Source organism: Remersonia thermophila, chromosome 3 (genome assembly GCF_042764415.1).
Source record: "Remersonia thermophila strain ATCC 22073 chromosome 3, whole genome shotgun sequence".
NCBI classification, from domain to species: domain Eukaryota; kingdom Fungi; phylum Ascomycota; class Sordariomycetes; order Sordariales; family Chaetomiaceae; genus Remersonia; species Remersonia thermophila.
Genome location: NC_092219.1, coordinates 4,267,438 through 4,280,270, shown reverse-complemented (window position 1 = coordinate 4,280,270; position 12,833 = coordinate 4,267,438). Strand labels below are relative to the sequence as shown.

General features: G+C 62.0%; 6 protein-coding genes across 6 annotated transcripts; 2 read left to right on the top strand and 4 right to left on the bottom strand.

Annotated features, from left to right (window-relative positions):
• Positions 1 to 1,247: 1,247 nt before the first annotated feature.
• VTJ83DRAFT_4055 (uncharacterized protein) lies at positions 1,248 to 2,321 on the top strand (the record flags this gene model as incomplete). Its single annotated transcript, XM_071010502.1, has 1 exon — positions 1,248 to 2,321. One exon carries the CDS (start codon positions 1,248 to 1,250, stop codon positions 2,319 to 2,321), a length of 1,074 nt encoding a protein of 357 aa, XP_070867933.1.
• Positions 2,322 to 2,471: 150 nt separating this feature from the next.
• VTJ83DRAFT_4054 (uncharacterized protein) lies at positions 2,472 to 4,661 on the bottom strand (the record flags this gene model as incomplete). The annotated part of the gene is made up of 2 exons (XM_071010501.1): positions 2,472 to 4,522; positions 4,583 to 4,661. The coding sequence occupies 2 exons, from the start codon at positions 4,659 to 4,661 to the stop codon at positions 2,472 to 2,474; spliced, it is 2,130 nt and encodes a 709-aa protein (XP_070867932.1).
• Positions 4,662 to 6,233: 1,572 nt separating this feature from the next.
• VTJ83DRAFT_4053 (uncharacterized protein) lies at positions 6,234 to 7,406 on the top strand (the record flags this gene model as incomplete). Its single annotated transcript, XM_071010500.1, has 2 exons — positions 6,234 to 6,524; positions 6,579 to 7,406. The coding sequence occupies 2 exons, from the start codon at positions 6,234 to 6,236 to the stop codon at positions 7,404 to 7,406; spliced, it is 1,119 nt and encodes a 372-aa protein (XP_070867931.1).
• A 764-nt stretch (positions 7,407 to 8,170) lies between these two features.
• VTJ83DRAFT_4052 (uncharacterized protein) lies at positions 8,171 to 8,704 on the bottom strand (the record flags this gene model as incomplete). Its single annotated transcript, XM_071010499.1, has 1 exon — positions 8,171 to 8,704. One exon carries the CDS (start codon positions 8,702 to 8,704, stop codon positions 8,171 to 8,173), a length of 534 nt encoding a protein of 177 aa, XP_070867930.1.
• Positions 8,705 to 9,826: 1,122 nt separating this feature from the next.
• Positions 9,827 to 10,624, bottom strand: VTJ83DRAFT_4051 (uncharacterized protein; the record flags this gene model as incomplete). The annotated part of the gene is made up of 1 exon (XM_071010498.1): positions 9,827 to 10,624. The coding sequence occupies one exon, from the start codon at positions 10,622 to 10,624 to the stop codon at positions 9,827 to 9,829; it is 798 nt and encodes a 265-aa protein (XP_070867929.1).
• A 1,042-nt stretch (positions 10,625 to 11,666) lies between these two features.
• On the bottom strand, positions 11,667 to 12,801 carry VTJ83DRAFT_4050 (uncharacterized protein; the record flags this gene model as incomplete). The annotated part of the gene is made up of 2 exons (XM_071010497.1): positions 11,667 to 12,509; positions 12,598 to 12,801. 2 exons carry the CDS (start codon positions 12,799 to 12,801, stop codon positions 11,667 to 11,669), a joined length of 1,047 nt encoding a protein of 348 aa, XP_070867928.1.
• Positions 12,802 to 12,833: the final 32 nt, after the last annotated feature.

The window sequence follows — 12,833 nt, the reverse complement described above, 5'->3', positions numbered from 1 at the left end:
CGAGTGAGGCGGGGGAAGCACAGTTTGTGTCCGTCGCGGGGAAGATGGAAGCTGTCCTCTCGGCAAAACACCAGAGAAAGGCTGGATAGGATCTCCCTGGCGGCGTTCGCAACGGGGGTATCGCCGAAACAATGCAACCAGTCGGCATTGGCCACGGAGAGGTGTCGAAGGGCGGCAAGAGGGGAGGCGAAGTTGACCAGGACCCGATAGTCGGGCGGCATGAAGCCGAGAGATTCGATCTGCGGCACAAGGCTAAGGAGCCCGTCGAGGGCGGCCGATGTGACGCAGTCGTAGCTTTCGGCACGGCGGAAGGTGATGCGTTGGGAACGCATCCGAAGGATCTCGAGGCGCTCGCTGTAACGGGTCCCGGGGGGAGGCCCCAACCGGCTCAGACACTGGCGATGGCGGCGGGCGAGCAAGTGCTTCCGAACGGCGCCGCGAATCTCCTTCCTGAACGGTCTCCTGTCGCAAACGAGGTGCAGGCTTCGTGCGTGGCGGGCAAGGTCCGGTCGGGCAATCAAAGTACGCATGAGGAGCCACCAGCGGCGGCCGTCGAGGTGGGAATAGAGGCAGCGCGTCGCAACCGCGTTGAATCGGCGCGACGTTTGACAAAGAGCCGCGAGCGTCGCCCGCTTTACGTATGGATTCGAGTCATGGATCGTTACGAAGCGGAAGTTGGGAACGATATGGTTCAAGACATCGTCCTCGGTCGGATTGTGACGGAAGCAATCAACAATCAACTCAAGCATCTCAAGCGGCAGGCTGTCGATGGTGGCCATCTTGGTATTCCTCAGTGAGAACCACGGGGAACAGAACGCTCGCTTGGTGAATGTCCGTGCCAATCTTGCATCACCTGCAGGTAGGCAAGCTAGGTAGGTTAGGTAGGTAGGTAGGTAGGTACCTTTTCAATACCTACTTCGTCAGGGGATGTTCACGTTCAAGGGAGGGAAGTACAAGTGGGAGAGTCTGAAGGAAGAAACATCCGATACCTACATAGTAGGTCGGTGCCTAGGGCGGCAGGCTGCAACACGACCAGCTCCAAGGCAGAAGCCACCCGTCTACAGCATGTACTCTAAACCCTAACCCCCTTCGAATTTTCCACCTCGTCCTTTGAGCTCGCCCTTTGCCGTGCTTCATTATCACGCTCACCACGCGGGATCACCACACGCGGACCTCACTTCAACGCATTGGTGCTGCTGTCCCCAGGTGGCCGTCGGGTTTGGGCTTCCAGCGTTTTCGATGGAACCATGGCGCTCCGGCCACCCCCTCCCCCCACCATCGACCCTGCCAACCCCCGCGTCTGGCGCTGGGAAGACATCGGCTTGACGCTCATCCACGACTTCATCACCGAGGCCGAAGAGGCCGCCTTGATCGCAGGCTTTCACGCCCACGAGCACAAGAGCCCAAAGCCCCAGCCGCTCGCCCACTCCAAGAAGCGCATCAGCCAGCACTTTGGCTACAGCTTTGACTACACCACCTTCTCGGCCGCCCCTGACAGATACACCCCGATCCCGGACTGCATCGCGTCCCTGCTGCCTCGCCTGCCGCAGGTCCTCCCGGAGAAGCCGTTCCGCCTCCCGGACCAGCTGACGGTGCAGTACTACCCTCCCGGGTCGGGCATCCCGCCTCATGTCGACACGCACTCGGCCTTTGGCGAGGCCCTGTACAGCCTGTCGTACGGCAGCGCCGTGCCCATGCAGTTCCGTCCGGCGGGGCCCAACGACGCGAGGAAGATGCGGCTGCCCAAGCGGTCGTTGACGGCGTCGACGGCCGCTGGCTCGCCTGAGCCATCATCATCAGCGTCGGCGTCGGCGTCGGCGTCATCGTCGTCATCGTCCGGGACACCAAAGCCAGAGGAAGAGGAAGATCTGCCAACGTGGGACCTGATGCTCCCTCCGCGGTCCCTTCTCGTCATGACGGGCCCCTCGCGATACGGGTACGTGCATGGCATCCGCGCTCGCAAGACGGACCTGGTCCCGGTCCGGATGCTCGAGCCATACAGGCGGCTCGGAGTGAGCGGGCTGGGTCCCGTGGCGGAGGAGGGCAGCGGCGCCGGGAAGGACGGCCTTTCCAAAACGGAGCTGGCCGAAGACAGCGACGAGGCCGTGGTGACGGTCCCTCGGCGCGGGCGGTACTCGCTCACGATGCGCACCGTAGAGTTCGACACGATCGGCCGCTGCGAGTGTGCGTATCCGGGGATGTGCGACGCGAGGATACGACAGGAGCAGCTCGAGGAGCAGCGAGGAAAAGCTCCGATGAACGGGCAATGCGAACCACCGACGCCTTCGGATGCGCCAGCAACCAAGCCGGCCATGACATGACGTAATGCAAATCTCACTCATTAATGAATCTATACGGGAAGGCAACAAAACACACAGACTGCAGACAAAAAGCTATCAACGCCGAGACCGAACAAACGCCTCGCCCAACGCCATGCCCTTCCCCATCAACGCTCATCCCTCCTCCCTTCCTCACTGTTCATCCACCTCCACCCGAATCTCCCTCAACACCTCCTCCCCGATCCGAATCGCATCGTTTCTGCTCACCCTGCTGCAGACGAGCAGGTGTGCCACGTACGTCCTCGCGCCGTCCGTGTACAAGGCCACGCGGTCGCCCGGCGTGCAGTAATCCACCGCCACGACGATGCGCTCGCGCAGGTCCGGCCGACGGCGCTTGAGCTCCTCGCACGGCGACATGCCGGAGCGCCACCGCACCACGCCGGCGGCGGGAGCGGGCACGTAGACGAGGCGGGACCAGTACTGCGCTCCGGGGGCGCGGCAAGGAGACACGGAGTCTCGGCTGCTGGCATGCGTGGCGACGGAAGAAGGCGACAGGGGTGGGGAGGAAGGGGAGGTAAACGCAAACGGCCTGGCTGCAAGCCGCAGCCGCTCCTTATCTCCCACGGCGGCGAGCATGTGCACGGCAAAGTAATCCACGCCGTAGGTGTGGCGGACGGGGACGCTGACGCGGTACCCCGGCGGGCGGGCGTTGATCTCGATCAGCTTGCACGCCGGCTCGCCGCTGAGCGCTCCGCCGCCGCTCTCGTGGGGTAGGAGGTCCAAGACGCCGTCCTGCCCGTCGCCGTCGCGACGATACCGACGCCTCGAATTCACCACGCGGGCCTCGACGTGAAACACCCCCGTCTGGAACCCTGCCTTGGCCAGCAGCCCCGGCAGCGTGTCCCTGACGACTCTCTGCTCCTCGGCCGGCAGGGCCGAAGGCATGATCAGCGCCTCCGGGCTGAAGGTCGCCTCGACGCTCGCGCCCGCGGCGTCGGCGTCGCAGGGCGGCTCGTCCGCGATCTCGCTGAAGAGCACCTCCCCGTCGAGCAGGACAAAGTTGGCGTCGATCTCGGGCCCGTCAAAGAAGGGCTCGATGACGGCCGCGCTGCCGTGCCGCGCCGTCGCCTTGCGCACCGCCGCCGCCAGGTCGGCCGGGTCCGACACCTTGCTGACGCACTCGGACGACCAGCCCTTGGTGGGCTTGACGATGAGGGGGTACGTCGGCGTGAACCTGGCGCCGGCCGCCGCCGCGAGAAGGGCGTCGAGCTCCTCGACGCTGGACACGCGCGCCGTGTGGCCGGGGGCGTCCTGGAGGAGGCGGGAGCGGTGCTTGTCGACCGAGATCTCGAACGCCGAGACGGGGTTCGTCGGGAGGCCGAGCGCCGCCGCGACGCGGGCGCACGTGACGAAGAAGTTGTCCGACACGGTGAACACGCCGTGGATCGGCAGCGGGTACCGGCGCAGCGACGCCACGATCCGGTCGACGACGCCCTCGTCCTCGGTCATGTCGGTCGCCAGGAACGCCTCGCGGTGCATGCGGTTCTCGTCGGTGTCGGGCTGCAGCCAGTGGCCCTCGTCGTCGACGATGACCAGGTCGAGCCCCAGGGCGCGGGCCGCGCGGTAGATGGGCCCGCCCGCGGCGAGGTTGGGTCGGCCGCGGAGGAGGGCGACGCGCTTGCGGGCGATGGGGTGGGGGACCAGCCAGGGGGCGTCGCGGAGCCGACACTGGAGCTCGTGGGTCAGGTCCAGCAGGTAGCGCTGGAGGGAGAGGAACGAGACGGAAGAGTCGAGATCGCCCCACTGGATGACCGCCGCGGCGCTCTCGAACAGGGCGGCCAGGTCGTCTTCGGACCGTGACCGCGGCAGCTGGCAGGCGGTGTATCGTCGGAGCGGGCCCAGGCAGTCCTGGATCTTGGAGATGGGGAAGGGAAAGTCTTGGAGACGCATTTGCAGGAAGTCGGAGCGGCTGACGTAGCCGTCTGTCAAGGGAAGGACGGCGGTAAAGACGGAAATGCCCTCCTGGGCCGAGCTGACGGCTCCGAGGCCCAAAGCCGCGAGGATGTCCATGAAACGTGGCTGGTGTTGGCTCTGGCTCCCGTCGGTCGCTGTCTCGTCATGTTGCGGTGAAAGACATGACAGGAGCCGCAGCGAGCCCGGGAGCAGGATCAGGTGAGCGACCGAGTACAGATCGCCCAGAGGAACGAGCTCCCAGATGAAGGGACGGGTTTGGCTGGTCGGGCCTGCTGTCGTCAGCAACGCAAACGGGCTGGCAAGCAGAGCAGGACCATCGGGAGGCATACCCTGGATGACCGTAGACAGAGGTGAAGGCGGGGTGTTCATGGCCGACGACATGGAGACGGTATCCGAATCAAGAGCCATGTTGCAGACTCGACCGGCGGGTTGACCCGGCAGCAGCCCGATGGCCATTGCAGCGAGGACCTTGGCCAGCGGATGGGGTGGTGGGTTCTGCCAACTCGCTATGGAGGAGGGTTGAGCGAGCGATGGCCAAGTTCAAGGTTGGATCGAAGGTTGGATCGAATGTCGAAGTGAAAAGGAGGTGGAAACGACGGAAGGAATGAAAAGGTGTTATTTTTGAAGGGGCTCGCTTATCACGACGAGAGGACCTCCACGATGGAAGTTGGGTCTGGAAATCCGGGGTTTTGCTGGACCGGGTTCCAGGTTCCAGGTCGACCACAGTCGCGAGGTGTTGTCCCGTGTCCGAGTGAGTCGGTGTGTGTGGAGGTGTCCGGAGGTGAAAAAGAAAAGAAAGCAACCTGCCACCTGGGGAAGAGCGGTGATCAAGAAGTGGGAAGACGCCGAGAGGCGATTCGGCTTCTCGGCGGCCGTGAAGACCTAACGCCGCAGCCGCGAGAAAATAAATCCACCCCCCTCGCCTCACACAACAACAACAACAGCCGAAGGCGCAGAAGGGCTGTGTGCCCGCCCGGCACGGATCCCACCCTGCCCTGCCCTGTCCTGTCTGAGGCGGGAAGACGGCCAAAGGAGGCGACGTGCGGCATCGGTCAGCAGCAACCGATAGGGGGTGGTTGAGAACCTTGATGGCCATCCAAACGGCCCTATAGTAGATCCGTTCGGCTACCAAGGTTCCACCATTCCCAGTCCCGGCCGATCAACGGTAGCTAACGTTACCGTTGATTATCGCTTAGGATCTGATAACCTTGATGAAGGCCCTGGTCCTCAGCGTTTCCTCTGAAGACAGGGATGAGATCGGCTGCCCCTCCGGCTCCATCAAAGACCAGAGCACGGGACAAGGACATGGAGCTGGCACCAGGTTTGCTGAAGCACGTAGTGTTGAAGAAAACGAGAGCCAAGCCCTTCACCACGGCATCCGTCAGTGTTGGGAGGAGGGAGGACCATGAATGAAGCGCCGTGCCGCTTCCAATTGCCTCCACCCTCTGTAAGGTAGTATCCTGCGGTAAAACGGGCCCCCCGGAGACCCATTGAGCACCCTAATGGCCGCTTTGAGCACCTTGATGGCCAATCTGTGCCGCCTCCCATGCAGCGACGGTTGCATGGCGACGGGAACAGAAAGAGGGGGGAAAAGAAAAAACCGTTGATGATCGGCAGGCAGGCTGAGGTGCCTACACGTAGAGACACAGCGGGCGCTAAAGGGAGCTTAACTACTGCGAACGGAACCGACCGAGGATCCTTTTTCTTTTCCTTGCCTCCCTTCGATGAATCAACCGTACCTTGCGGCCAAGAAGCTGGGTTGTCGACTCGAGAGCTGTGCCATCCACGCCGTGAAACCCCCCCACCCCACCCCCCAGCAGCAACAACCACAACAACAACCTCAGAACCAGGGCGCCGCCAGCAGGGAACCACCGCCGGAGCAGCTGTAGCGGCCGGACTCGATCGAATCCCCACCGCCAAAGGCCTTTCCAACCCTTCCGTTGTGGCACCGCTCCGAGCCCCAAGCCACGCCTCGCCAGCATGTCCCTGCTTCCCTCGTGGCTGCGCCTGGGCAGCCCTACCAAGAAGATGGAGCCCTGTCCCTGCGTCTCCCACGACTCCATCGACATGGTCGAGAAGGAGGACATTCTGCGTGACCAAAAGGCCGAGGAGCGCGCCTCCCAGGCCCAGAGCCTCGTGCGCCGCATCGTCGACACCCACTCCAACCTCGTTCGCCTGCCCCACCTCCGCCCGGGCAAGATCATCAACAAGCTGCTGGGAGACCTCGTCGCCGTGTGCTCCGACATCTACGACCGGGAGGTCGTCGACGCGGTAAGCCAGCTCCTCCTCTTGGCCTGAGCCCCGGTGCTGATCCATCCTCCAAAGGTTCTCTCTCACCCCGAGGTGAACGCCATCCTCCCCTCGCTGCGCCAGATCTGCGCCCAGGCCGAGGCCTGCCTCGAGCTGCACTGGGCCGAGCACATCGTTACCGGCGGACCCAGCAGCCCCGACGACGTCCTCTCCCGCCTCCGCTCCTTTCCCTACTACGACAACTACGAGGAGCTGACCCGCCTCGAGCTGTGCGCCATCCTGTCCGCCACCAAATCCGCTCCCCGCCGCGTCGCCTTCATCGGCTCCGGCCCGCTGCCTCTGACCTCGCTCTGCCTGTTGCAAGCCCTGAAGCGCGATGCCCAGCTGGCCCGTCTCTCTTGCCCGGACCCGGCTTCGGTCTCGGGCTCGGACTCGGACTCGGAGTCGACGCCGCTGTCCGACCCGGACCCGGTCGTCCTCAACATCGACTGCGACGCCTCCGCCATCGCGGCCTCGCTGACCCTGTGCCTGGCCCTCGGCGACGCCGCCCGCGGCATGGAGTTTGTCTGCGCCGAGGCCACCGCGCCGATCCTTCCCGCCTCTTCCACCCTCGCCGCGGACCCTCCCACCACCCGCGACCTCGCCGAGTTTGACCTCGTCTACATGGCCGCCCTGGTCGGCATGTCGCAGCCGGACAAGGAGCGCATCGTGCGCCGCATCGCCGAGCGCATGCGCCCCGGAGCGCTGCTGGTGGCGCGCAGCAGCTGGGGGATGCGGACGTGCCTCTACCCGGAGGTGGACCTGGCCACCGAAGGGCTCAGGGATCGGCTCGAGTGTTGCGTGGTGGTGCACCCGTATGGCCAGGTCGTAAACTCGGTTATCGTGGCGAGGGTGAAGGGTTAAGCAAGAGGGGGAGGCGAGGGGATGGCTGGCGTCGAAGATGAAAAAAAAAGGAGGTGGTGCTGCTGGACATGGGTGGTTTTTTTTTTTTCCTTGAAGAACAAAAAACAAAAGAAGGAAGGGAAAAGTGAAAAGAAGGGAAAAATGAAACAACGCATCGTGGGACGGGAATGGCGTGCTGAGGCGTTGATATGGCTTCTCTGAGCTAGAGATAGACGGGATATAGAAGGGAAGGGAAGAAGGGAAACTGGGTGGGTGGTTTTCTCTGGGCAAAAAAGTACACAAGTACCCCTGGTAGTTGCGGTCATTTCAAACTTGCTTTCGACATTTCCGTTCTGTTGAGACCCTTTTCCTCTGCTGTTGGTGAGTGTGGATAAAGTCCAAGTGAGCGACTTGGGTGACTGCATGATGGCCATACGAATAGGTCTTCCTTCCGATCAGACCGATCAGAGGGTGACATGAACATGCCTCCGGAGTCCCCCCCAGGCTCCTCCGCCATCCGACAAGTGTGAGCGTGAACCACTTTCATCCCCGAGGACGGCAACGCCGGCATAACCAGGTGCTTGGTTTCACGAACATCTTGTTCGTTTCCTTCCACTATCAACATATGCAATATATACAACGAAGCCTGCCCTCCTCCTCCCTTACCCCCCCAGAACACCTCCCCCACCAAACCGTCCCTCCCACTCTCTCTCTCTCTCTCTCTCTGGAATCACAAATTCTTTTGGAGCCTCAACTCTCCCACACGTCCCTTTCATCCTCCTCGCCTACCACGCCATCCCGTCCGCCAGCATGGCGTTCACCAGCAAGCAGTGCCTCTCGGCGTTGGTCTCGCTCCACTCGTTCTCGTAGTTGAGCCCGTACGGCCAAAAGTGCCCGCCGCCGCAGTTGATCTTGGCGTTGGGCCCGTCCCACGAGCGCAGCAGCGCCGTCGCGGTCGGCCAGTTGTTGTTGGCGCAGCGCGTGTTGAACTGGTTGGTCGTGCCGACGCCGAGCGTGTGGGCAATCTCGTGCAGCGCCGTGCGCTCCGTCATGTAGGAGCGGTTCGCGCCGAAGCGGATGTTGCCGTTGAAGTTGCCGTCGGCCGTCTGCACCGACGGCACGTACTGCACCGTGATGTGCTTGTTGGCGCGCGGCGCGAGGCGGTTGTAGCGCGCCACGGCCTTGCGCATGGCGTCCTCGATGCGCCAGTAGGCGTCGTTCTGGTCGCTGGTCGGGTTGTGGGCGCGCTGGACCTGGTAGGTGAGGGCGGCCGAGGCCAGGGCGGTGAACACCCAGAGAAGCGTGAGGATGGTGCGCATGGCTGACGGCTTGGCTCCCGAGCGGCCACCGGTATGGAACAAAAAGGACGGGTACGTGGGGGCGGGAGGGGTTCAGGTGCTTGAAGACCCAAGAGTCCTGAGCTCAGAGAGAGGTCCGCTAACTACCAAGCGGAGGGAGAGACGCCTCCTTTCGATCCTTTATAGATACCACCATGCAGAATAACCCCTCTTCCGTCCCTTGATTGCCGCCACCTTCCCCTTCCGAGCACCGCCCGCTCCGCAGTTCTTCTGCTATCACCTGGATTCGTGGAAATTCTGACCGCCGGGGCTTCATTTCCGGGGGCCTCCCCGAATTGCCCAGACCACCGTGACCGTTTCGTTTGCGTCCGTGCTTGGCTCTGGGGTGCATGAGATCGGAGTGGCATTCGGGAGTTGCTTGACGGGGAAACGTCGCGAAGCGTTGCACTCGGCCACCATGGTCCCGTCTGGGCATGGAACATGATCAGGGGGTCATATACAAGCAGCGTCTTCCCGCGTGTTTGCGAGTAGCGTCCCAATCAGATCAACCGTTGTCGGACGTCCCCCACGGCAACAACGGCAAGGTGCCCACATCAGGCATTGTCTATAGTAGGTGGTGTAGTTCTGGGGTAATTCTGCAACCATCGTCTACCTGGGTGCCGGAGCCACGTTGGCAACGTGAGCCAGACAAATGGCAGGCGATTTCCGGGTAAGACCTCGACTTCTTTTTGCTTTTTTTTTTTTTTCGTTAGCTTAGATGCACGTCATTGTTTCTTGTCGTTGCTGTGTTGAGGTTGCGAGATCTCCCGGGTCATGCCAGCTCGGCCACAAACATTCTGGTATTATGTATGACCAGCGAAGGTTCTTATCTTGTATAGGTAGGCAGGTAGGTAGGTAGGTAGGAAGGGAGGTAGCTAGGTATGCAGATAGGCCCGCTTGAACCTGCTGATGGACTGGACTCAACGAATTATGTTCTTAATCACCACCGAACCTCCTTTAACACGCCAACCAACTCCTCGCAGTCTATGGAACCACCCCGAAAACCTAGTCCAACCTCCAACTCCGCACCGCCCCCTACCCAAGTCCAACCCAAGATGAAAAACAAAAAAGAATGACCCTCCTCATCCCCATCCCTATCCCCTCTCACAGCTTCGCCTTGAGCATCACAAACAACGAATCCGCCTCGGCCAGCACGGTCCCTTGCTCGTCCTTGACATCCGCCTTCATAAAGAACTTCCTCCCCTCGGTCTTGACGATCCTCGACGAGATCAGAATCACCCTCGGGTTCTCCACCGTGCCGGTCCTCACGGGCTTCACAAACTTGACGTTGAGGTACCCCGTCATGACGGGCACCGCGGACGCCTTCGTGCCCGGCAGCCTCCCGTGCCGCCCGTTGGCGGCAAAGATCTGACCCAGCGTCTCGTCGAGCAGCGTCGCGATGATGCCGCCGTGGCAGATGCCCGTCCAGCCGTTGACGAGCGGGCCCAGGGCGACGAGGGAATATATTTGCGTGATCAGCGGCAGGGGCTCGTCGTTCGGTTGAGATGACGACGACGACGACGACGATGATGATGATGATGATGGTGGCAGCCCCTCGTTGGCATCATAGAAGATGATGTACGCCGGGATGGCGCCGGGCTGGTTGAGCGTGCGCGAGCAGAGCGCATCGAGAGCGGTGCGGTTCAGCCGGCGCGATTCGGATTGCGCAACGGTGAGACCGGGACGGTCCAGGAGGGCGGCGCACCACGGGATGGAGCGGAAGAAGGCAATTTGGCGTTCCGTGGCGCGGGCGTTGGCCTCGGCGAGGACAGGGTCGGATTCATCCTCCCCGGTGGCCGCGGCGGCGCTGGCGAGGAAGGCGGTGTGATCTGGCCCCGGGAAGTTGGCGTAGGGATTGGGCTGCCACAGGCCGGGCGAGGGCTTGGAAGAGCTTGGAGACATGGCGGTAGGTGGGAGAGTACACGAGAAGGCCCTGGCGTGGAATTGGGGTGCGTGTCAAGGAAACGGAGAAATGCTTCAAGGGGCTACGAAGCTGTTGAGGCTGCTTGTTGAGAGAGCGAAACCTGTCATGACAAGCCACAGAGTGTTGGAGAGATCGAGCTTGTCCCTGGACATGCTGGTTGGAAAAGAAAACAGCGAAACCATGTGAGTTTGTTCTTTGCTGTTCCAATGCAACGGGCCAGGGGGTTCGACTACCGGGAGGGTGGAGCCGTGGTTTTTCTGAGATGAACGGAGGCGAATGGGTCCTCAAGGGGCCGAATCGCCGGTATCGTCGGATCCAACCGAGGCATGTCCGGCATTCGGTAGTTGCATGCACGGGTAAAGGGGTGTAAGTGGTGATGCCCTCATACCGATCTTTGACCTCTTGCTCTCCATCCATCGACCAACAAAACAGAAAACCGAGACTTAAAAAAAGAAGAAGAGAACCTCGGGCTTGATTGCATCATATGCAAGCAGAGGAAAGATTACTCAGCATGGCTTCGAGATGACTCAGGCTTCTTCAAAGCATGATTAGTGAACGCCCTCGTTCGGCGAACCAACTCGCAAACAAGCCGAATTTACCTGGCACTAGTCAATCTCATTGCAGAGTATGCCACGAGCAACTAAGCTCAACGGTACCCAAGGAAATGCCGCTCCAGGAAACTAGCGCGCCAGGGGTACCTAACGTTAGCTCAATAGGCTCTGGCCCATTCGGCCTCCTGATCCACTCTCCGATGCGCTCAACGGCCGGGAAGTAGGACTCTCCGAACCCCGTGTCCGCTCGCCAGCGTGATGTCATGGACCGGCCATGAGCACGCATCCATGAGCTCTAGGGTCCATGACATGCGCTTGCTTCCCGGGGGAGGAAACGGATCCGAAGCCCCGGCGTGCGTTGAGCATCACCCCCAAAAGAGGACATTTCTGGAAAGAGAGAAAGTCTATTGCGCCAGATCTACATAGCTTGATACTCCCAGACCGAAACCCCTTCTCTCCCAATTCCCCTCTAGCCCAGGGGGAACTTGCCAACCGCGCCGTCCTCACCCCCGTCAAAGAGCGAATTCGTACCGTCGAGCGCGGCAAAGTGCTCGGCGTACTGCAGGCCCTTCCTCCGCTCGGCCTCGACGCGGCGCCAGTCCCACGGTCCGTCCTCGTCCAGCTCGCCCAGGTCCACCGGCGCGCCCGTGCCCGACTCTCCCCCCATCCACGCGTCGACGCCGCCGGGCCTCTCGGGCAGCAGCCCGGACGCGTCGATCATGAGCGCCGGGTGCACCGTGAACCTCCCGAGCTTGAACACGTACTTGCTCACGGCCGTGGCGATGACGTGCTTGCTAAAGTCCGCCTCCTGCGCCTCGCCGCTGCCGCCGACCTGGACGAACTTGTTCCTCGTCGGGCCCATGCGGCGCCCGTCCCAGCGGGTCGGGCGGACCTTGCCCTTCTCGACAAAGTGCGTGACAAAGTACATCCACTTGCGGTCCCAGGCCAGGATGCGGGTCCACATCTCGTACTTTTGCAGGGGCGCAATCTCGCGGCGGAAGCTGCAAAAGACGGCGCCCAGGCCGATGCCAAAGCTGCCCTTGATGAGTTTCCCCTCCTTGTCGCGGACGCGCTGGTACTTTGCGTTGTCGCCGATGATGTGCATGCCCGTGGCCAGGAGGTGGGTGGCCAGGTGGGAGCGGCTGACGTCGAGGTCGGAGAAGTAGGTCGAGTTGCTCTTGTGGATGTTGTAGTCGGTTTCCAGGAGCGAGGTGCGCGAGGTCGTGATGGCGTAGTGGAAGAGGGCCCGCTCAGGGAGGGGCTTGCGGCGGCGGATCACGATGTGGTAAGCGATGGAATGGAAGACGCGGACCTGGAGGAATCGGTTAGCCAGCGAGTTACCCCGCAAGGAAGAGAGAGAGAGAGAGAGAGGCAGAGGGAGGGGGGAGGGGAGAGCGTACGGTCCATGCCAGAGGCAGGCTCTTCCAGTTGAGGATCAGAAAGAACAGGAGCAAGATGCGGCTGGTGCGGCCCGGCCCGGTCAGGAACTTGATCAAGATGGAGCGCCAATCGAGCTGGTACGCCCGGTGGCCGGCGTAGGCCAGAGCCGCCGTGCCCATGGGCACGAAGACGGGGTAAAAGAGCGAGAGCGTTCCGACAGCCATCTTGTCTGGTCGCGGAAGCTCAACGAAGGAGA